Raw genomic sequence first — 20,548 nt, 5'->3', positions numbered from 1 at the left:
CACTCCAGGCTATATCTTTTCTGGCCTGGTTTAAAAGAAAATCCCGTGTAACGTTGCCCCAACGTTTTCAAACGATGTTTATGGCCGCTCACATTCCAGCATACGTGAATATGGACTACAAACCCCATTCATTGAGCCACGACGCCTGCTTTGTCCCCCCCCTCACCCCCCCCCCCCCCCCCCCCCTCACCCCCCCCCCCTCCTTTTCTCTCTTCTGTGCGGACTTCCCTTAACCCGATTGGACGGCACGCATTTGCGCGACAGCTCTGTGGCCAATCAGAGCGCTCGGTCGCGCGTCGTGTTCGGCCAGGAGGCGGGAGCTCCGCCAGCTCACAGAAAGTGCCACGACTCCACAGTCAGCGGCGAGTCCGAATCACTGACTGAACATTTGGACGTCTGGTAAGTTACGTCTCGCCTTTTCCTCCTTAATTCCCTTCTTTTTCCATCGACTTCGAGCACCAGTGTAGGTTAGAACTTTAAAAATGGGGTTAAGCTCGATATTTTACCTCAGAAAAGTCTCGAAGCGACGCGTGAACTTTAAGCTTTCTGCTGGGATGGGATGGGATGACCGTTTTTGTGTTGCTAGCTAACTTAACTTCAGCGTTAGTGTTAACTAGCTCTCCTAGCTGGTCTACCGAGCATAACCGTCCCCCTCAGGTTTTCTGTGGAAAATGGCTTCAGAAGTGTGTTAACTCGCGTGTGTATCGTTTAATTGAGGATTTGTAGCTTTATTTTTAAGCTCTCCCAATCTCTCACTGACCGGCCAGTCTTGACCCGAGCGCTTAAAAAAAAAAAAAAAAAAAAAAAAAAAACGCAGCTAAAGATGATGTGGCCCAAAGTAGCCCCTCTAACACCACTGCAGTCCTGCCTTTACTGGGTTAACCCACTGGTTTCGCTTCACAATACTTTCTTTAATCCACTTTTCCTTCCAGTCTGCCTCTTTTTTAAGCCCTGGAGAAGGAGCTTCTGACATGGCTTTTGTACACGTTTCACTCTGTGGAGAAGCAGAGGATGAGGCTCCCTCAGCTCTTCAGAGCAGGACTCTGAACCTCTGAACCTCTGAAGTGAATCATCATCTTCATCTTCATCATGATGATGATGTTGATGAGGATAATATGAGGAAATATCATCTGATATTTGTTTTGCAGGGTATTTTCCATAATTTCAGCAAATATGTGCAATGCCAGACAGACAGACAGACAGAGAGACAGACAGATACAGACAGACAGTCCTGAAAAGGAGCACCAACTAAGAGGTAGAATACCCTCATTCTCACGTGCTTTTAAAAGGCTCAACTAAGGCCTTCGAGAGCTTTTGAGGGTTCTCAGAATGCCAAAACGACCCAGACTGAACTTGGAGAGAGAGTGAGAGAGAGAGAGAGAGAGTGAAAGAGAGAGAGAGACGGTGAGCTGGCTGCGTGGAGTTATTAATGTTATGCAATCCTCCAGATCCTGCCTTAAGGGGTTAATGTCTGAAACTGTGCCGTGGCCCGTCTTCTCTGAGCCGCGGAGTCAAACACGTTGGCATTCTGCCGCGTTTGCAGAAGCTTTTCAGCTTTTTTTCAGTCTACTTCTCAGCATCCATCCACCCGTCCATCCACGATTCTGGTCCATATAGTCATGCTCCATGAAAAACTGTACATATTTCCATGGATTTTAAGCATTTGATTTGATTTGGACGATCAAAAGTAATTGGACGGCTGGCGGCTAGTCTGTCATTTCTCAGACTGCTGAATCATTTTGCCGTATTCGTGCATGCTTTTCAGGATGTCCCAGAAGAGAAGAGTACATTCATGATGTATTCAAGACGTATAAGTCACTGGAAGACATCTGCAGTAGGGTCGTATGTATGTATGTGGATAAACATGGTGGAGGTAGTGCCATGGCTTGGGCATCTGTGGCTGCTAGTAAATGGGTTCAGTTGTTGTCTGTTAGAAGTGTTACTGGTAGACATCTGGAACAAGGTTGTAAGTATGTAGATAAAGTTAATAAAGGCCTTACTTTAGTAAACAAAAGTCCCACTCATGGTCAAAGGCATACCACTTCATCTGTCAAACATGGTGGAGGTAGGGCCATGTCTTGGGCATCTATGGCTGCTTGTCAGTGAATTAAATCTGTACTTATTAGAAGGGTTTTGTGTCTTGCAGTATATTAACACATCAGTATGTGACGTCCTTGAGTCATGGCATATCAGTAGAGGGCTCTTTTTCATATAGCAGCTTTTTGTTGCCTTAGTAAATAGTACATGAAATTTTGGATAGGTCTAAAATGAAGCAAATTGAGATTCTCTTTGAAATTATGTCACAAAAATTACAGTAATTTGAGATTTTTTTGAGAATTGAGAATTTTTTTTTTTGAGAAGTCGGTTTCCAGGAAGGGCATAAAACAAAATAGACAGAAAATAGAAATTGGGTACCAGCTCTATCTTTGTAGCTCCCTTTTATGATTTGTGTACACTTCTAATAAAAAGACTGTGTGTAACAAAGCATGCAGTGCTTTCGGTTCGTTGAAACCAGCAGTCAAATCAGACCCCCCCCCACTTGATTTGATATGCATCATTGTCCTCGAAGTGCAAGCAGTATGCAAGGTCTGACCAGCTCTTTTGCATTTAAGCTTCAAATGCATCCATGCACTGATACCGCCACAAGTTAGCACATGTTAAGATCATGTATCACAATACTTATCAGATGCTCCTCAGAGGGGAGTCTAATCCCAGAAGGAACTCTGGAACCATCTCGGTTTGGCAGTTTTCCACTCATGATCCACAGCATACCATACTTTTGTCTGTGAAACGTGGTGGAGGTTGTGCCATAGCTTGAGCTTCTGTGGCTGCTGGTAAATGAGTAGAGGTTGTTCATGTATAGCCATGCTGTCTCAATGATAGATAGAAATGAATGGAAGCTAAAAGGGGAAAGCATATCTTGATGGGTGGTGTCTGGTTTCATTCCCAGTTGATATTCCTGCAAAAAAGCAATGATAGAAATGGACCAAGTAGTCCTAATTGCCCCATTTCTGACGATTTATGAGACATTAGGGGATGCTATTTATTATTATTATTATTTTATTATTTATTTATTTATTTTACACTTTACACTTTTACTCACAGTGTTGGCTAAAGGCACATGAAGCACACTTCCTGTACTTCATGTGAACCAGAGTTGCAACATAAGTAGGATCTGAACTTTAAACTGGCTCTTTAAATTCAGAATTAGGATAAAATATTGGCTGCTTTTTTAAAAACATTTTTATTTATTTATTTATTTATTAATAAAAAGGTTTAAAATAGCACTACTTTTTTTGTACTCCATATCGCCCCACATTGTTGGATTAATTTCCAGTGTGTGAGTGTGTGAGTGTGTGTGTGTGTATTAAGGCCAGTCAGCGTTTTCCCCCCTCACCTGAGGGCCTCTCTGCATGCGGTGCACGTTCAAGCGCAAGCGTGCCCCTGTGGGTTCTCGGTCAGGCTTTAAGACATTCCTGTCAGAAAACCTCCAGCTAGTGCAAACACACACTCAGCGTAGGGGAGTTAGTGTGTATTTGGTGGACGGCTGCATTGTGTGCTACTGCTACTGCGAACCGATCACACAGAAGCTGGAGAGCCCTTTGCAGACCTGTGGAGTGGAATGGAGTGGGCTGGAGTGGGATGGCATGCTCTTTGGACAGCGTTGCGTAACCTGCTCTCCAGTGGTCGAGAGTTGGGGAGCTGCCATTTCTCTGTGAAAAGGGCATTGAGAGTTCTTGGACGTTGTCTTTACCTCTTTACCTGAGCAGACTGCTTGGTAGGAAAACAGGGATTTTTCTTATGTGGGTAGTCTCCTGTCGTTGGTCTCTTTAGGCATTATATACACGGGGCAGGATATACCGTGTGAGGTTTGTACTGTACCGATGCCCGCCTCATTTAAGGGTCATCATAAGTGTACTGATCTAAAAGTGGTGGAGTCCTTACTACTGATTAGGAATTGAAAGTGACCTAATAATTGGGGTAAAAATCGGGCTAATACTCCAGTAGACTTCACAGATGCTTTTCATCCTTTTACAGAAGCAGGACCAGCGGACCAGGACAGGACTGAGCAGAAATGGACGTGTACGACCCTCAGACTCTGGGCATCATGGTGTTCGGTGGCTTCATGGTGGTTTCAGCCATCGGCATCGCCCTGGTGTCCACCTTATCCATGAAGGAGACCTCATACGAGGAAGCCCTGGCCAAGCAACGCCGCGAACTGGCCAAGACCCAACCCCTACGCGTCGACAGGAAGAAGAAGGTGTCAGAGAAGAAAACCAAAGCCAAGAAGAAGGAGGATAAACCCAATGGAAAGCTTCCGGAACAGGACTCTGGGCCTGGCTCAGAGACCAGCGAACCAGAACCTGAGTCAGAACCTGAGACCGCGGCTGCACGTGAGCCTGTCCCTGTGGTCCATGCCCCATCTGTCCCGGTAGCCACAATCCCAGAGCTGAAACTGGAGGTCGAGGTTAAGGCTGCCGTAGCAGCCGCCCCACCCGCACCTTCCCCAAAAGACAAGAAGAAGAAGAAGGCAAAGGTTGAGTCTGCCCCTGCTAAATCAGTGGAGATTACAGCAGAGACCGTCACCAAGGAACAAGCCCCTAAAGTTACTAAGGAGCCCGCAGTTAAGGAATCATCTGCGAAGGTTGTCAAAGAACCCGTTGCCAAGGAAACGACGGCTGCTAAGGCCGCCAAGGAGCCGGCTGCTAAGGCCGCCAAGGAGCCGGCTGCTAAGGCCGCCAAGGAGCCTGCTGCTAAGGCCGCCAAGGAGCCGGCTGCTAAGGCCGCCAAGGAGCCGGCTGCTAAGGCCGCCAAGGAGCCGGCTGCTAAGGCCGCCAAGGAGCCGGCTGCTAAGGCCGCCAAGGAGCCGGCTGCTAAGGCCGCCAAGGAGCCGGCTGCTAAGGCCGCCAAGGAGCCGGCTGCTAAGGGTGCTAAGGAATCCGTTCCTAAAGAATCAGTTACAAAGGTCGCCAAGGAATCTGCTGCAAAGCTTGCCAAGGAACCTGTCAATAAGGTTGCCAAGGAATCTGGTGCTAAGGAGTCTAACGCTAAGGCTTCCAAGGAGCCTGCTGTTAAGGAAGTGGCCACAAAGGCTTCGAAAGAGACCTCCAAGGTCGCAAAGGAATCAAAAGCCACTAAGGAAGCAGCTCCTAAGGTCGCTAAGGAGCCGGTGGTCACTGTGGCGGCGGAAGTTGCTCCGGTGTCTGCTGTTCCACCAAAATCTGAGGACGCAAAACCTGAGACACCTTCTAGAAAGAGGTCGAAGAAGAAGGCAGAGCAAGGTAGGTGTTGCAGGGTTACAACTTAGGAACATATGCTAATGTGACTACAGTGAGTGAAAACCAGTGAAGACTAGTTAGCATAGTCTGCTTGGCATCATGCTAACTTGCCCATGCTTGCTTTCATTCTTTAGTAGCAGTGTCAGCATTTCTGGCTGAGATGTTTTTTGAAGTTGCCGTACCTTATAGAAGACGTTGAAGTGCTCTGACCGGTACCCACATCTCTTGTCTTTCAGCAGCTAATGGGGATGCAGCGGACGTGCCTCTTCTTTTGCCGTTTAAGACGCTGGTTGCCACTCTGAGCAGCTCTGTGTTCAACGAATCTGAGATCCAGAAACTTCTGGAGATCATCAGCGACAAGGCGGGAGCTGATACTTGGCAGCTGGTACAACCTCATTCTCTCTCTGTCCCCATTATGCATCTGCACTGGTCATAGCTGAGCGGTCATCTAGTAATATGAGCAGTTCTTCTTGACCTTGCTTCTGTCTCTGCCCGTACCTTTATTCTGCATTTCTCTGTGTTTTTCTCTCTGCAGGCATCTCAGAAGGGTGACCCCTTGGCAGCTCTGAAAAAGCAGTTGGAGGAGAAGGAGAAGATCCTGTCTGCTGAGCAGGAGAATGCGTCTGCAGCCAAGACGCGCCTACGTGAGCTCACCAAGGTAGGTACTCGAGGAGCTGAATATTTGGATACCTGACCCTCCAGGTCAAGATCGACATGATACTTAGATCTCTGTGCATGCCTAATGGGTGGACTTCCAGGCTGAACTTTCCTTGATCCACCTGGTCACTGATCCGCCTGTGTTTTTTGACAGGAGTTGAACACTGAGAAGAGCAAGCTGGCGTCTGTGGAGACTAGAATGAGTTCTGAGCTGAGCGCCCGCGAGCAGGAGATCACTGCCCTGCACGCACGCATGAAGGCCACTTACGACGACCACACCCTCCAGACCCAGCAGCTCAACAGCAAGGTCAGAGTGCGGAGAAAATCTCAGAGGTTCTCCATAGTTTGATAAGAATCCAGTGCTTTGTCCTATTTTCTGTCAGGCCACTCCTCTCTCTTCTATCAGTGTCTTCGTTAAGCTTAGATCAGACTCCTTCTCATCAAGGCCTTTAATTACTCACAGCCCACCTCCTTTCTTAATTTAAGCAAATTTGTGTATGCATACAAATGTAGGGACAAGTGCTAGGCTATGCTAGCGGCTACGCCCACACTGTCTGCATCAATCTGGCTAAGCAAATAAAACAGACCAAAGCCAAGACCTGAAACAAAATCTGGACGGAGAAAAATCTATTTCGATCAATTCTATCAATTTTACTCTATCAAATCTGTAATCCTTGTTACAGCCAAGGTCTAGCAAATAGTGTCAGTGTATTCATATTACAGATAAGGCCATTTGTGGCCACTAGGGGCAGTAAACAGGCTGACGTTCTCCTTAAGAATGTAAAGTAAATAAATGCTTGGGTTTTTTTGTCTATTTAACATAGCAGGTTAAAAATGTATCCCATCTCACATAAAAATCCTTAATATTACCATTTGTGTTTAGACATATTCACAATAGAATGTGACAGGGTGGTAAATTTCATCCTAAGATAGCCATGGTTTCTAATGTGGTCATGTACCTGACCTAGTACACAATTTTCCTTGCAATAATGGCGTAAATTCTTTAATAAACACTTTCCCCTCTCTGTTTTGTGTGACGGGGTGGTTGGCTTGTGCTTGACGGACCCTGTCTAGCATAAAAAAGCATCAAATAAACAATGTGAAAGAATGTCAGAACTTTCTGGCTGCTTCAAATGCTCAACCGATGCCATTTAAAGCGACAGTACATTATTTATTGACAAAGCAATTAGGGCTGTATGATATTGGAGGGGAAAAAGTGACATTGCCATATTATTATTATTATTATTATTATTTTTTTTTTTTTGCAATTTAAAACAATTCTCACCAGATTTTACAGATTTTTTTATTTTTTCGCGCATGTGCACATTGCAATAAGGATGCTGAAACGATATGTTGTGCAGCCCTAAAAGCAATGTAGTGTGACGGGGTGGTGAGTCCAATTGAAGGAGACACACACAAAACATGCTTACAAAAATAAAGTAAAGTAAATATAGAAAATCAATATATTATGTCAACAGGGACGCACAATGGTTTGATTAAAATGTGTTAATTAATTCAAACCTTAATTTGATGATATTTTAGAACAAAGACATGTAGAGCAAATCATCATGATGGCCAATACTGACCAGTGGAAAAAAGTAATGTAATGAAAACACTGGTTTAAAAATAGTGTTCCTAGAAATGTCTGTATTGAGCTGTACAGCTTGTGCAGTTTATTAAAAGTATGTGTGTGTGGTTGCTATCACAGATCCAGAGCCTGCAGGAGCAGCTGGAGAACGGCCCCAACGCCCAGCTGGCCCGTCTCCAACAGGAGAACACCATCCTCCGAGACGCCCTGAACCAGGCCACCAGCCAGGCTGAGAGCAGGTACATGCAACCACAACCAGTCAGGGCTCAGAGCAAGTACATACACGTGTACATACACACACACACCATTTACATCAATAAATCGCAAGCCTTACATGCAAACATTAACCAAAGAACCAGGCTGGCTGAAATACAGGTACACAAACATGCATACATACACACACATCATTCAAAGACTCCCAAAACAGACCACCAGCATAGTTTCAGGTCAGGCATACGCAAACTTCTCTCACACACACACAAACAGGTGAGCAGCCACATGAAGATCAGATAATAAACACACAAACACACGTGTATACACACACAAAACTAGACTGGCTAAAGAAGAAAAAGAAACTGCGTAGTTGGCTCTAACCCTGGAGCACCTCCACTCTCCACACTCTGGCTCTCTGGCATCCACTCAGGGCTTGGACTCTCTTTCTTAGGACCCAGATTGGAATGTCTGATTGTATCTTTTAGTGTTGTCTCTCCTCTTGTCTTCTGTCTCCGTCAGTATGTACGGCCTGAGGGCGTAGAGATGAAGGCTGTAGTTCTTTTATAGCCTCAACCTCAACTAGCAAAGGCTGTTCGAGTAGTGCTCGCCCACCCTTTCATCTACCTGTAATTGTCATTCCGTCTGGCTGCTGTCTTTATCTTGCGCATATTACTGCGTTTGCAGGCAGAACGCAGAGCTGGCCAAGTTGCGGCAGGATTGCGTGCGCCTGACCCGTGAGCTGAGCGACACCCAGCACGCTGAGGAGGAACGGAGGAAAGGACTTGAGACAAAAGTGGTGGACACAGAGGAACAGCTGACCCAGGCAAAGGTGGGTGCCAGTGTCTGGCATTGGAGGTATATATCTATATACCGCCTACTATCTGAACTAGCGTTAACTTGCACACAGATCCCAGAACACACCACAGAACACCAAAACTCACCAAATTCACTCCACAGCTTTTTACTCTGGCTTTTATTCTGTAGAGTTAGGTAGAGCCAAGCTTATACTGTGACCTGTGGCACCTTTGGCCAGATATCTAAAGTAGCATTAACTTGGCTAACTGGCTATAGAACAGGTTTGTATGCAAGTGACTCAACAACGGCTAACCGCTAAACACACCACAGAACACCAAACCCCATACGCTTATCCCACATATTTCGCCCTGTTTTTAATCTTCTAAACATTTAGCTGAAACTGACCCTCTACTGAGGCGTGTCCGACTTTTGGCCTGCTAACTAAATTAGCATTCGCTTAGGTAATCGGCTACAGATCCAAACACCCAAAAAGCAAACTTGTAGGCATGCAAATCAAGAACTAGCCAACAGATAACTACACAACTGTTTACCACAATTCCAATCACTCAAATTACGCTAGCTAGAACCAAGCCTGTACTGTGGGGAATGGCTCGTTTGGACTGCCAACTAAACCAGCTTAGCTAACCAGCTACGTATTCGAACGTCTAGAGAACGAGTGCGATTTTGTCTTATATTTAGCTTTCTTCTTCAACTTGCATTGCAAGTAACGATCATCGGGGCCCAAGCACTGCACATCATTATAGAAGAAGTAGAGCACAAATAACAGGCAATGTCTGTAGAGACCCTGCTTTTATTATAAATGAGATTTTTGGATATGACCTAAAAATCCTATATTTTATGATTCAGTGCACCAGAGTGGATATTGTTTACCATGCTAGCAAAATGTATTATGATATCAATAAAATGTGTTCATATAGCCCACCTTTACATACCAGTGTGCCATTTTTTTTGGGTGTATTGTGCAATTGGAACTCTGCGAGCATTCACCGCCCTCAGTTTTGGCCTTTGTTTTTGTTTATTCTTTTAAATATTTGCCAAAAATCAAATCTCATCTATTAGCTTTCTTGACTTTGTCCAGAATAAAGAAAGAAAACATTTCTGTTTGCTCAGGCAGGACACGTGGAAGCTGAGCAGGCTCTTCAGCAGCGTTTGGAGCAAGTCAAGGCAGAGTTGCAGCAGGTGCAGGACAACAGCGCCACCCTTCAGGCCCAGCTAGAAAAAGCTCAACAGGAGGCCAGCAAGTTCACTGGTACGTTTACACTGATGTGAACATCTGGAATTTCAGGGCCAAACCCATTATTTTATCCAGTTTATTCATTTCTCTGCGTCAGTTGTGAGAACGTATTAGATATTTGATATGCTGTGTGTTCAGAGCTGCAGGAGCGTGTGCGTGGTACGGAGGCCCAGCTTAAAGACAGGTGTGCAGAAGTGATGGCTTTGAAAGCTCAGCTTGCTCAGGTACAGGGCGGCACACCAGCTCCCTCTGAGGCCCCGGTGCAGGTGCAGAATTCTGCAGAACTGGAGCAGCTGAAGAACAGGTAGAGGAGATGTGTAATGATGATATTGTGTTTAAAAACGTGCTAAAACATGACGGATGCCAAGTTCACAGCCTAAGTTTCAAGACTGCTCATAGCTCCATAGCATGCTAGCCTTTTTTTTTTTTTTTTGGGTTACGGTTCTGACATAATTAACGCCATTGTTCCTTTAATTACTCAGTTCTGTGTTGATGACCACTTTGTTTTTATCTTCTTAGTGTGACAGAGCGAGAGGGACAGGTGAGATCACTGGAGGCGGAGCTTAAGCAGCTGAAGGAGGAGCTTCAGGCAGCAAAGAGTGCACGTCCTGAGCCCACTCCTAACAGGTGCGACACACACTTGGTCTGATCAAATCTAGTAGTAGTTTCGTTAACAGTGCAATTAGCAGTTAGCCTAATCCTGTTTAGTCATCCGGGAGCTGAACTCTGCTGATCCTGTGTGTTTTAGGGAAGCGGAGCAGCAGCAAACTGAAGCTGAGATTCACCTCCTACAAAACAGGTATCTACCTCTCCTCTCCTGTCCTGTCCTGTGCTGCGCTCATTCAGACTTCACTGTGAACTCACCTCTCATGTCTCTCTCCGACAGCCTGAAGGAGAAAGAGGGTTTGGTGGCATCTTTACAAGAACAGCTGAAGAGCGTGAAGGCCAGCGTCAGTGAGGTACTTGAGTGTACCCTCATTCTGTGTTCATATCCATTGTGTTTGCTACTAAGCTTTGTGTGCAGTGATGACTTGGTACAGTGACCCACTGTTCGCCACAGTCAGTCTGACACACCCGGGATCTTCAAAATGCTCAACGGGGGTTTGGCCCCTCAGTGGTTGTGCAGATTGTGCAGTGACGGCCTGTATTTCTGTGTGTGTGTCAGGCTCAGGGTTCAGTACAGCAGCTGCAGGGCAGTCTTGCTGAGAAAGAGAGCCGTGTGGTCACGCTGGAGGAGGAGCTGAAGCAGCTGAGGGAAGAGAAAGAGCAGCGGGAGACTGCGGTGAGTACTGATCCCAGTCCTCACTGATGATGACTTTGGTTACTTGGTCCTTGCTCTCTTCCCCTCAACAAGTCTGTTTTTAAGTGCTTTTTAAAAAGTTTTTCCACACGGGTTTCTGTAAATATTTTTGTTTGTCTAAAAAAAATTAAATCAGAATTTCTATAATTCTTTTTCTATAAATAGTTTTTTTTTAGTTTTCTTAAACAGAAAAACTATAGTATTATATAGAAATGTAAAATAGAATTTTTTCTATTAGTATTTTAGTATTAATATTTGTAATTTTTCCTATGAATATATATATATATATATATATATATTTTTTTTTATTTGTATTATCTATATTTTATGTTTTTCTTAGTATTACAATTTCTGTTTGTATTTCTCCATTTTTTTAATTGTCTAAAAAATTTAATTGGTATTTCTATAATTTTATATTAGTATTTCTTAGTTTTTCTGTTTATTTCCGTAAGTGTTGTAGTAGTTCTGTAAGTAGTTCTATAAATATTTAGTTTTTCCATACCATTCCATTTGATTTCCATTAGTATTATGTAGTTTTTTTTTGCTAGTTTTTCTATGAATATTTCAGTTTCTATTAGTATTTCTGCTTGTATTTCTAAAACTACAGTACTGTAGTGCTGTGTACTTTTTCTGTATTTTTCTATTAGTATTTCTTGAGCTCATAATATCTGTATAATAAGTTGTAAAATATCTGCAGTATAACCTTTTTTATAGTACATGGACATCTATTTACTTAACTTCTATTCTTTAAATAGTTTTCTATTCTTAGCAGACATTCTGAATGGCTGTATTGTTTGTATCTATTTTTCTGGTGTCGTCTCGCTCTGCTCAAAAGTTTCTTCTTTGTCCACAGGCCGAGATTGCGGAGGCCGAGCAGCCGTTTGAGAAGTAAGGAACGTCTCAGAAATTTTTTGTTTGTGAGCTGTCCCACTAAACGCTTCTGGTTTTAAATCCGGTTTCGTTTCTTCTCTTAGCTTGGAGAAAGATGCTCGTTTGATCTCTCTGGAGGAAGAGCTCCAACAGCTGAAAGAGGAAATGGAGCGGACGAAGACCAAGAGCAACGTGAGTGCAAGCAGCAAGCAGTTAACACGCTCCCAAACATCAAATACACCAATATGTTGCTGCTACTAAGTCCTAATCCCGTTTTATACCCATGCTTGGGTCTGTAGGAGCTGCGAGAGAAGAACTACGCTGCTGTGGAGGCTCTGGCTGCAGCTGAAAGACTGAATGAAGAGAGACTAAGCCAAGCTAGGAATGCTCAGGTACACACAAGCATGCCTGAGTGTTTTTACGGTGCTTGCTTCCTTGCCCTTGGTTGAACTTACTCACACTTCTAATACTTCTCTGTTTCGTACAGAGTGAGGCTGAACAAAAGCTCAACTCTCTCCAGATGGACACCAGAAAGGCTCTCCAGACCATCTTCCCCCATGTCACAGTGGAAACAGAACAGGTGAGGGCCACAGCAGTTTGGCATCAGTGAAATGATGAAAATACACTGTTAGGATTATAAGAAGGGCTTCTTGTTTGTTTTATAATAAACAATAATATCAGTCAATAAATGAAGAAATTGCAGAGCGATTGTGCAGCTTAAGCCATTCCATACTGTTGCTTAAGGTATTGCCAGTGGGTTGCTGTGGTATTTTGCTGGTAGCCAGCTTATCTCAGTTTAGCCCGACCCACTAACCCTGCATTTCTCCCTGTTTCAGGTCTGCATGCTTTTTGAATGAGGCACAATACAGCACAGGCAATTAGAGCAGAGCTCATTTACCTTATCTATCCTAAATGTGCAGTAACAGATTCAGAATAAAGAACAAAGAATGGATAGAAATTGATTAATTATGACAGATTTTTGGACATAAAATCACAACATTGAAGCAGTTTCCATTTTATTTCCCATTCCCGCTCCTCAGTGTTGATTAATTGTTGATCTAAATGCAGCTGCGGTTTGTTGTGATTGTTTTAAAGAGTAACTGGTTGGAGACGTTCACACTACAAGCTCAGGAGACGCTCTCACACAGCCAGCAGGCGCCAGCTGAGCAGCAGAACACAGAGCTGACAGTAAGAGAACATGCACTACTCTATTACAGTACGTCGGTTCACAGACTAGGAGTGCATGTGCTAAGTGTGTGTGTGTGTGTGTTTGGTTCAGGACGCCCTGAAAAAGCTGAGGGAGGCAGATGAGAGCCGAAGCGCACTGCAGGCCCAGTGTGACCAGTACAGAGCTACTCTCAGTGAAACGGTCAGACACACTTACTCACTCGTTTCCTCTCTCGCGCTCTCTTACACTCTCTGATGCAATACATAATCTATGTTCACATCATTTTTTTTTACGGGTCCAAGCATGTACTTTTTTTTTTCTTTTTCTTTAGAGCCATAAAACTTTGGCAGCTAGTAGTAGCCTCTCTTACTCTTCAGGTGCGTCATATAAATCGGATCATTGCAGTGCAGCTTGTTTGAACTCCTAAACTGAGAATTGTACATCCAGATTTTTTTTTTTGTCTGATTTTTTGACTTTAGATGAATTAATCTAGGCCGTGCTCATAATTTTCGCCCGATTATTATATTTCCTGCTATTTTACACAATATGTGAAACTGAAGTAGTCCTAGGGGTTATTGGGCCTGATTGTCATGCTACTTAAGTCGTTGCACATTTGGTTGGGGCTTATTAATCTTTCCATATAGGAGCAAAAGTGTACTGTAGCGGCTGTAACTCATGTGCTTTATCCAGTTTGGAGAATTTTGGCTTATTCTTTTTGGAGCGGATGTGTCAATAGGGGCGGAATAAACCCTACATAGCTGTTTCTCAGTGACCGTCCATCTGATCAAGCTAAAATTTAGCCAGCTGCAAATTTGACCTAGACTGTACAAGTGACGATACCCCGGGAAGAAAACCACAGATACCTTGATAATTGTGATTGTTGTTAGCCAATCGATTGGCAGCATGCATTTCACAGACTAGACATTAGCCAATTAGGATGAAACTTCAGTGGTACACCCATCTAAGCAGAATGAATCAATACAATTTTAATTGGTCAGTGTGGGGGGGCGACTGGTGCGTCTTAACAGGAGAGCTGGCGTAGTAGTAGATGATCTGCCGAGCTTGGACATGCTTGGACCCCTTATATATTATATAGGTATCGGTATATTTGTTATTGTACATATGTATTTATTTATTGTAAAATAATTCTTTTATTGCCTCCTGATTCTCTTGGTCTCTGTAGGAGGGCATACTAAAAGACCTGCAGAGCAGTGTGGAGGAAGGAGAGCGAGCGTGGAAGGCAAAGATCTCGGAGGCCGAGGAGCAGCGCCAGGCAGTAAGCACAAACTCTCTACCTGTAGTGATGTGTAGGTGTGCTGAAAGCTCCTTGTGTTGCGTGTGAACAGTCTTTACATCCTTTGTGCATGTTTGTGTCCTCCAGGCTATCTCTCAGCTGAAGGAGCTGGAGGTGAGGGTAGAGGCTCTTAGGGCGGAGAACCAGAGCACAGAACAGGTAATGCAACACTCAGTACTGTTGAGGTTGGGTGCGTCTTATAGAAACTCTGGAATTACGTTACAGACAGCAGTGTACACTTGGATTCAGGTTTAGCAGAACGTCCTCCTGCACGCTAACTAGTGCTTCTGTCACCACTGTCCTCATTACCAGAATAAGGCAATGTCTCTGACCAGCTGCTCACAGCGCCAGTATTGGTCAACTAGTCGACTACGTTCTGCGTCAGATCGTCAGTCTTACGGATTTCTGAGCTTCTTTGTGCTGCAGCTCAGTGGTCATGGTCACTCATGGTTCATGTTTGAGTTTCGTCTGGCTCGCTGTTTAGGTTTTGTGGTCGGTGAAGTCCGTCACTGCTGTTGCCCCACCCTGTCCACTTCCTTTTTTCCCCCCCATCCACTCAGCAGACATGTGCTCTCAGATTAAAGGAGCTACTGGTTTGGCTGTAAAAGCACTCTGTGTCTAATGTGGGACATCTTTTTGCAGAGTGCTGGAAATTATTGCGACATGAAGCCGAAATCTTCAGGATGTGTCGTAATCACACCAGTGTGAAAATTCAGATATCACACTCATAACAGAAATTGTAGACACATCAGTTTTCTTAATGCCAAGTGTCCCACAATCTGCATTTCCTATTGTGGATGCAGTTAATTGAACGATACGACACGTATCCCAGGTTCTTGCCAATACACAGCCTGGAGCTACACGCAGTGGAACCTTATACACTACCAGTTAGCACACAATGTTTTCATTTGCATAGCAAACAGTGTTACATACTGTGTCGGGAACCACAAGCAAAGGCATATCTGCTTGAGCTTACTTAACAACTGGACACTGTTCGCGGATACAGCAAGTGTGTGATGATTTAGGCCTGCTGTCGAAACCATTGTCTCATTAACCTGGCTACTACGCTCTAGCTCCTTAAAGAGTGTCTAAAGATGTCCACATTGTTACAAACTACCTAGAGAAACTCGCTTGAGTGCCACCAGTGTTGAGTTTAGAGCTAGGATTAAAACCAGGGTTAGCCACTAGCCTTGTAGCTGCAGTGCTAAGTTGTATGGGACGCTGACGGACCTTCTCTTTCCTCCTCTAGCTGAAAGGTCAGGTGATGCTGCTGGAGGCACAGCTGGAGAAACAGTTGGAGTCCATCAGCTTTAGCCAGACGTGCGCTCAGGAGGTGGAGCAGGTAAACTCCCACAGCCCTGATGTAAATGAACATGGACGATGCTTGGTGGTGGTTTGTTCTGATGACGTGATCTTGTTTGTTTCTCGTACAGTTGAAAACGTTGTTATCAGCCACTCAGAGTCAGCTGGAGTCTACCCAATCAGAAGCTCAGAAACAGAGTGCTGAACTCTTATTGGTAGGTTCAGTTGCACTCTCAGTAAATATCATGTCATATTTAGGATGCTTTGAATTTGTATGGGTTGTTTGACCTTGATTTTAAAGGAATAGTTTGGCCAAACCTCGATCACCGACCCTGGATGCAGCCTTATATCTGACCGATCCGATATCTGACATGTGCTTCTTTAGATAGTAGAATGGGAGATGCTAAGCTAATGTTGCTAACACACTGGACTTGTACAGTCACCGATTTCATGGTTTTATATGCACACTCAAATGCGTCTCAAAATGAGACTCCACAGTTCAGTCTTCAACTGCGATAAACTTCTCCACATGAGTGACTAGCTTTTAGCTATTTTTAGCTTAAACATATAAATCAGGTCTATTCATGCTGTTTTTCATACAGTTTATAATGAATCATGGTCGTGTATTTACAGAGGTGAGATTGGTGACCATCTACGTCCAGTGTTTGTTAGCAATGTTAGCCTTACATTTCCTGCTGTAAACACAAGAAGCAAACTTCAGATACCGAACTTGTCTTGGCTGATCGATTGCATCTGTGGTCAGTGATCAACCATGCTAACTCCATTCTTTGCCAAACTACGACTTTAACATCACCGAGCTGGATCTGCGATCTGTTAAACCTAGTACGGTTCCCAGGCTTCTGTAGCAGTGCTTTGAAAAGCAGAAGAGAGACGACTTCTGTGCGGCTGTGGGTTTGGTCAGGTCTGGAGTGACTGTTGTGCGTTGCAGGTCAGGCAGCAGCTGCAGGAGGTGACTGAACGCGTGCAGAGCAAAGAGGAGACACAGTCCGGCCAGGTCAGCCTGAGGAGAAGCCCTGTGCGCTGAGACAGTGTGGCTTTTCTAACCCCTTCTGTTAACAGTAGCTCTTGCCGGACACTAGTTTGGCTGCCTGCTGTACCTGACATGCATGAACATGGAACAGAGCAGCGTTTAGTTATTTGCTTTGCTGGATGTTGGTCTAGCTGTGCTGCAGAGGCTGAAATGTGTGGGTGTTTTGTACTGGATGTTTAAAGCAGCATTATGTAGCTTTATTACCTTTTACATAACTGCTTCAAAAATCATTCTGATGCTCCACTGACTGCCTCAGTCCACATGCTTCTTTCACTTCCAGCATGTCCTTTCGGAGTGATTTAAAGCATGAATTTATAACACTTCCCAGCCGTAGGGGGAGCCTCTGAGCAAGAAATGCCAATTCTCGCATAATGCTGCTTTAAACTGTTGCATGTCTATCTGTTGGCCTGCCATAGCTGCCTGCTACTAACCTAACCTTTCACCTCCGAGCCTCCGAGCCTGGTCTTGCCTTGCCTTTGTGGACCATAATTCGGCTCCATTTGCCATAATGTAAGATTACCTGGCATGTGACCTCTGCTGACCTCCATCGGCAGGTGCAAAGTCAGCTGGAGCGGACAGAAGGCCGTCTGCAGACAGAGGAGGGCGTCCGCCAGCAGCTGGAACACAACTACGATCAGGTAAACGGGATGACGTATACGTAGGTCACAGCCAAACCGTTAAGGCCACCTGTCTCAAATGCTGGTGGTTATCTGCGTGCTATCAAAACTGCTCACCAAGATGTTACCATCAGATTCTTGAACTCCTGGTCATCCAAATGGCGTAAAAGAAAACAGAATTATTTTCCTTTCATGGCTCCAAGAGTTCAAGGATCTGATGGTAATGTTTTTGGTGCCGGATCTCATAGGGCACCTTTGTAAGTCTTATAAAAAAAAAAACAGGACTCCTCAGACCTGGTGACCTTCTTCCATTGCTCCAAAGTGTAGTCCAAGCATTTTTGATGGTGGACATGGAGGCTAATGGGCAGTCTGACTGGTCTGCAGCCACACTGCACGGGGTGCTGCACTTTATGCTGTGAGAGATCCTCCCATGATCATTAATAAACTTGAGTCTTGAGCCACAGTAGACTAGATGGGGTAGCCTTTGTTCAACTCATGGGTCAATGAGCCTTTGGCAACCAACTCAGACAGCTGTTGGTAGGTACCAGGAGCACCGGAGAAGTTGCTTGCTGTTTCTGGAGATGCTCTGACCCAGTTGTCTGGACCTTGTCAAAGTGACTCTTCACACTGACCATCTATTCCACATCTAACCAACTATTCAGCTACCGTCTAAAATAGTCCCCTTGTTATGGGATAATCAGTACTACTTGCTTCATTTAGGAGTGGTCCTAATGTTTTGGCTCATTTGTATGTATAAATTAATTTGGAAATGAATCAAGATGATCATTAAGTTATTAATTACAGGTGTGATGATGCAAATGTGCTTGTTGTCTCTTTCTCCCAGGCCCAGAAGTGTGTGAGGGATCTGGAGGCTCAGTTGGAGGAGCTGAAGGCAGCTGGAGAGGGATCCACCGCTGAGCTAAAGGTTCCTACTGCTCAACAACAACAAGAACTCCCCCACCTGCTACGTGCACCTGCAGAGCCACAGTCTCACTGTGTGTGTTTTTCAGGAGAGGCTGGAGAAGGAAGTGAAGCTGACACAGGATCTCAGCGGGGCGGCCCTGAAGCTCCAGCAGTTACTGAAAAACACCCAGGATGATCTGACCAAAGAGAGGGAGGCAGTAAAGAGCCTGCAGGAGCAACTACAGGAGAAGGTGGGGCATACACTTCTGGACCACTCTGCAGTCCTGCTAATGACCCAAGCTGCAACAGCTGTCCACCCTTGCTATCCGATAAAATCTCTCTCTGTGTGTCTGTGTGAAAAGACGCCCTGTGTGCACTACTGTGGGCACTGTCAGCCAGTAGTTTGCTGCTATGGTCAACAGCACACAGTGAGCTCCCTATTCAAAGTAGTGTGTGTGTGTGGGGGGGTGTAGGCCTGTGTGAAGCAGAGTGGACAGGCTATAATGGCCAGAACAGTAAAATGATGGAGCAAGGGGGGATTGTGCAGTTATTTTATTTTTAAAGAAATTAATCCACCCCTCCACTCACTGGCCAGTTTGAGCTCCACCTGCCTTGTAGGTCCACTTTATATGGGATAGGAATTCAGATAATTAATAACACTATTATGAAGTGTCCTGATAAAGTGATTTTTATATATATATATTTAGAATAAATAAATAGGCCTTGGATTTCTAAGTTAATATTGTTGAGGACCAGGATCACCACAGCTAACCACTACTGCTTACCTGACTCGCCGAGTAGCTGATTAATACAATTTCTAGGGTGAAAAAGAGAAGCTGAGGCCAGACAAGATTACAAGATCACTGCTGACAAGATATAAGGGAATTTTTAAGCAGCGTCAGAAACGGCTAGTTCTGCAGCTCTGCTATGGTAGAGTTGTTTGTTTGCCACACACTTGCACACTACTGCCATCAATTAACAACAATTTCAAAGGTCCTAAAATAGAACCCTGTGGGACCACATATGCCAAATCAAACTGTTACAAAAGTTCCAGAGTATTTTCTGTGTGAGGATGAATAACAACAATAAAACCAGGGTTCAGAGGTTAAAGATTTGATTTCGAGGATGTGTAGGTGTGCTAGCTGTTAGCACCGTTGCTTCAGAGGATCGCTAACATGCACTGCGTCGACAGCCGTGTCTTTTAACTATACCCCCCCCTTCCTTCTGTAAGGTGGAACTACAGGGGAAGTGGCCAGTGCGTGTAGTGTCCTTTACCTTGGCGTGAACTGATGTCCCCTTCTTTTTCGTCCCTCTGCAGGAAGGGGAGGAGCTGAAAGAAGGAACCTCTGTGTGACGTCCCAACCGGAGGAAGGAGCGACAGATCAGCCAAAAATGCCTTAATTCTTCTTTTGCGTTCTTGTCTTTATAATCTCTCTTATGTACTGTAGTGGAAACTGCATAAACGACAAGGAATTTCAAGGGAGGGGAGTGTCATAAATAGGTTCCAAAGGGAAGGGAGTTGCAGCGATGGATCATGTTTTAGTTGATGACTCTTTTTTTTTTTTTTCCATTTTTGTTTGTTTGGTTTTTTTCCTTCTTTTTTTCAAGACTCTTCACATTCCTACAACTCTCAGCGCTCAGTGTTACAAAGAAGGGCTCGTGCATTAAGACGTGCGCCGATGTGCAATCACTTACTTTTTTTCTCCAAAAAAAAAAAAAAGACTATCCTTGACGTGGAAGCCAAAGGAGAAGGAACGTTTCGCCTTACGCTATTTGTAGTCGGCTGCCGACCAAATGTGACTTTAAAATAAATAAAAACATTTAAGGGATGATGTGCTTTGTCTTTCAGTTTACTTAGAGGTTGACATTTTGCACCATTGTAGGACATACGGGCAAGACTAGACCACCACATTCACCATTAGTGTTGACCACCACTAGCAGTGTTCACAGTGATTCAGAACTTTTACTGTAAGGGTTAAGTCCCAACTGCCCTTTAAAAACAAGCTCAGTCATACTTCCTGTGGAAGTAAAAGACCAAAAAAGGAGAGAATCATGTCTTGGAGCTTGTTTAAGCTTCAGTGTAGCCCTGCTTAGATGCATTGTTGGTCGCCCACTATACAAATGATCATTTAATTAGTAAAAAAATAAAAAATTAACCATTGATTTGAATTGAACCAGTGAATTAACCATAGAAATTTCAATTATATCACTGCTGTCCAGTGAAAAAACGCAGGCCTACTTTAGCTATCTTTATGT

The 20,548-nt window shown here is 44.4% G+C and overlaps 1 protein-coding gene across 3 annotated transcripts; it reads left to right on the top strand.

Moving 5' to 3' along the window:
- Nucleotides 1-345: 345 nt before the first annotated feature.
- rrbp1b (ribosome binding protein 1b) lies at nucleotides 346-20,115 on the top strand. 3 transcript variants are annotated; one of them, XM_072671293.1, is made up of 28 exons: nucleotides 346-399; nucleotides 4,039-5,282; nucleotides 5,519-5,664; nucleotides 5,815-5,937; nucleotides 6,091-6,243; nucleotides 7,645-7,763; nucleotides 8,422-8,566; nucleotides 9,664-9,802; nucleotides 9,926-10,091; nucleotides 10,307-10,414; nucleotides 10,536-10,586; nucleotides 10,674-10,746; nucleotides 10,953-11,069; nucleotides 11,941-11,975; nucleotides 12,062-12,149; nucleotides 12,257-12,349; nucleotides 12,445-12,537; nucleotides 13,053-13,145; nucleotides 13,237-13,326; nucleotides 14,309-14,401; nucleotides 14,507-14,578; nucleotides 15,669-15,761; nucleotides 15,853-15,936; nucleotides 16,671-16,736; nucleotides 17,327-17,410; nucleotides 18,234-18,314; nucleotides 18,400-18,543; nucleotides 19,611-20,115. In XM_072671293.1, the coding sequence occupies exons 2-28, from the start codon at nucleotides 4,076-4,078 to the stop codon at nucleotides 19,644-19,646; spliced, it is 3,792 nt and encodes a 1,263-aa protein (XP_072527394.1). In that variant the 5' UTR covers nucleotides 346-399; nucleotides 4,039-4,075; the 3' UTR covers nucleotides 19,647-20,115. The 3 variants fall into 3 exon arrangements, with proteins under 3 accessions (XP_072527394.1, XP_072527393.1, XP_072527395.1); XM_072671292.1 differs by having other exon boundaries at nucleotides 5,516-5,664; XM_072671294.1 differs by lacking the exon at nucleotides 16,671-16,736 and having other exon boundaries at nucleotides 5,516-5,664.
- The last annotated feature ends 433 nt before the right edge of the window (nucleotides 20,116-20,548 follow it).

This window comes from Salminus brasiliensis, chromosome 25, assembly GCF_030463535.1.
Source record: "Salminus brasiliensis chromosome 25, fSalBra1.hap2, whole genome shotgun sequence".
NCBI lineage: Eukaryota > Metazoa > Chordata > Actinopteri > Characiformes > Bryconidae > Salminus > Salminus brasiliensis.
This window is presented reverse-complemented; position numbering and strand designations above follow the sequence as displayed.

Excerpts from the sequence above, each read along its gene's own strand:
- rrbp1b (XM_072671292.1), top strand. The coding sequence starts at position 4,076 with ATGGACGTGTACGACCCTCAGACTCTGGGCATCATGGTGTTCGGTGGC. Across the intron at positions 12,350-12,444 it reads GCCAAGCTAGGAATGCTCAG|AGTGAGGCTGAACAAAAGCT; the intron begins GTACACACAAGC and ends TGTTTCGTACAG. Across the intron at positions 14,579-15,668 it reads AGAACCAGAGCACAGAACAG|CTGAAAGGTCAGGTGATGCT; the intron begins GTAATGCAACAC and ends TTCCTCCTCTAG.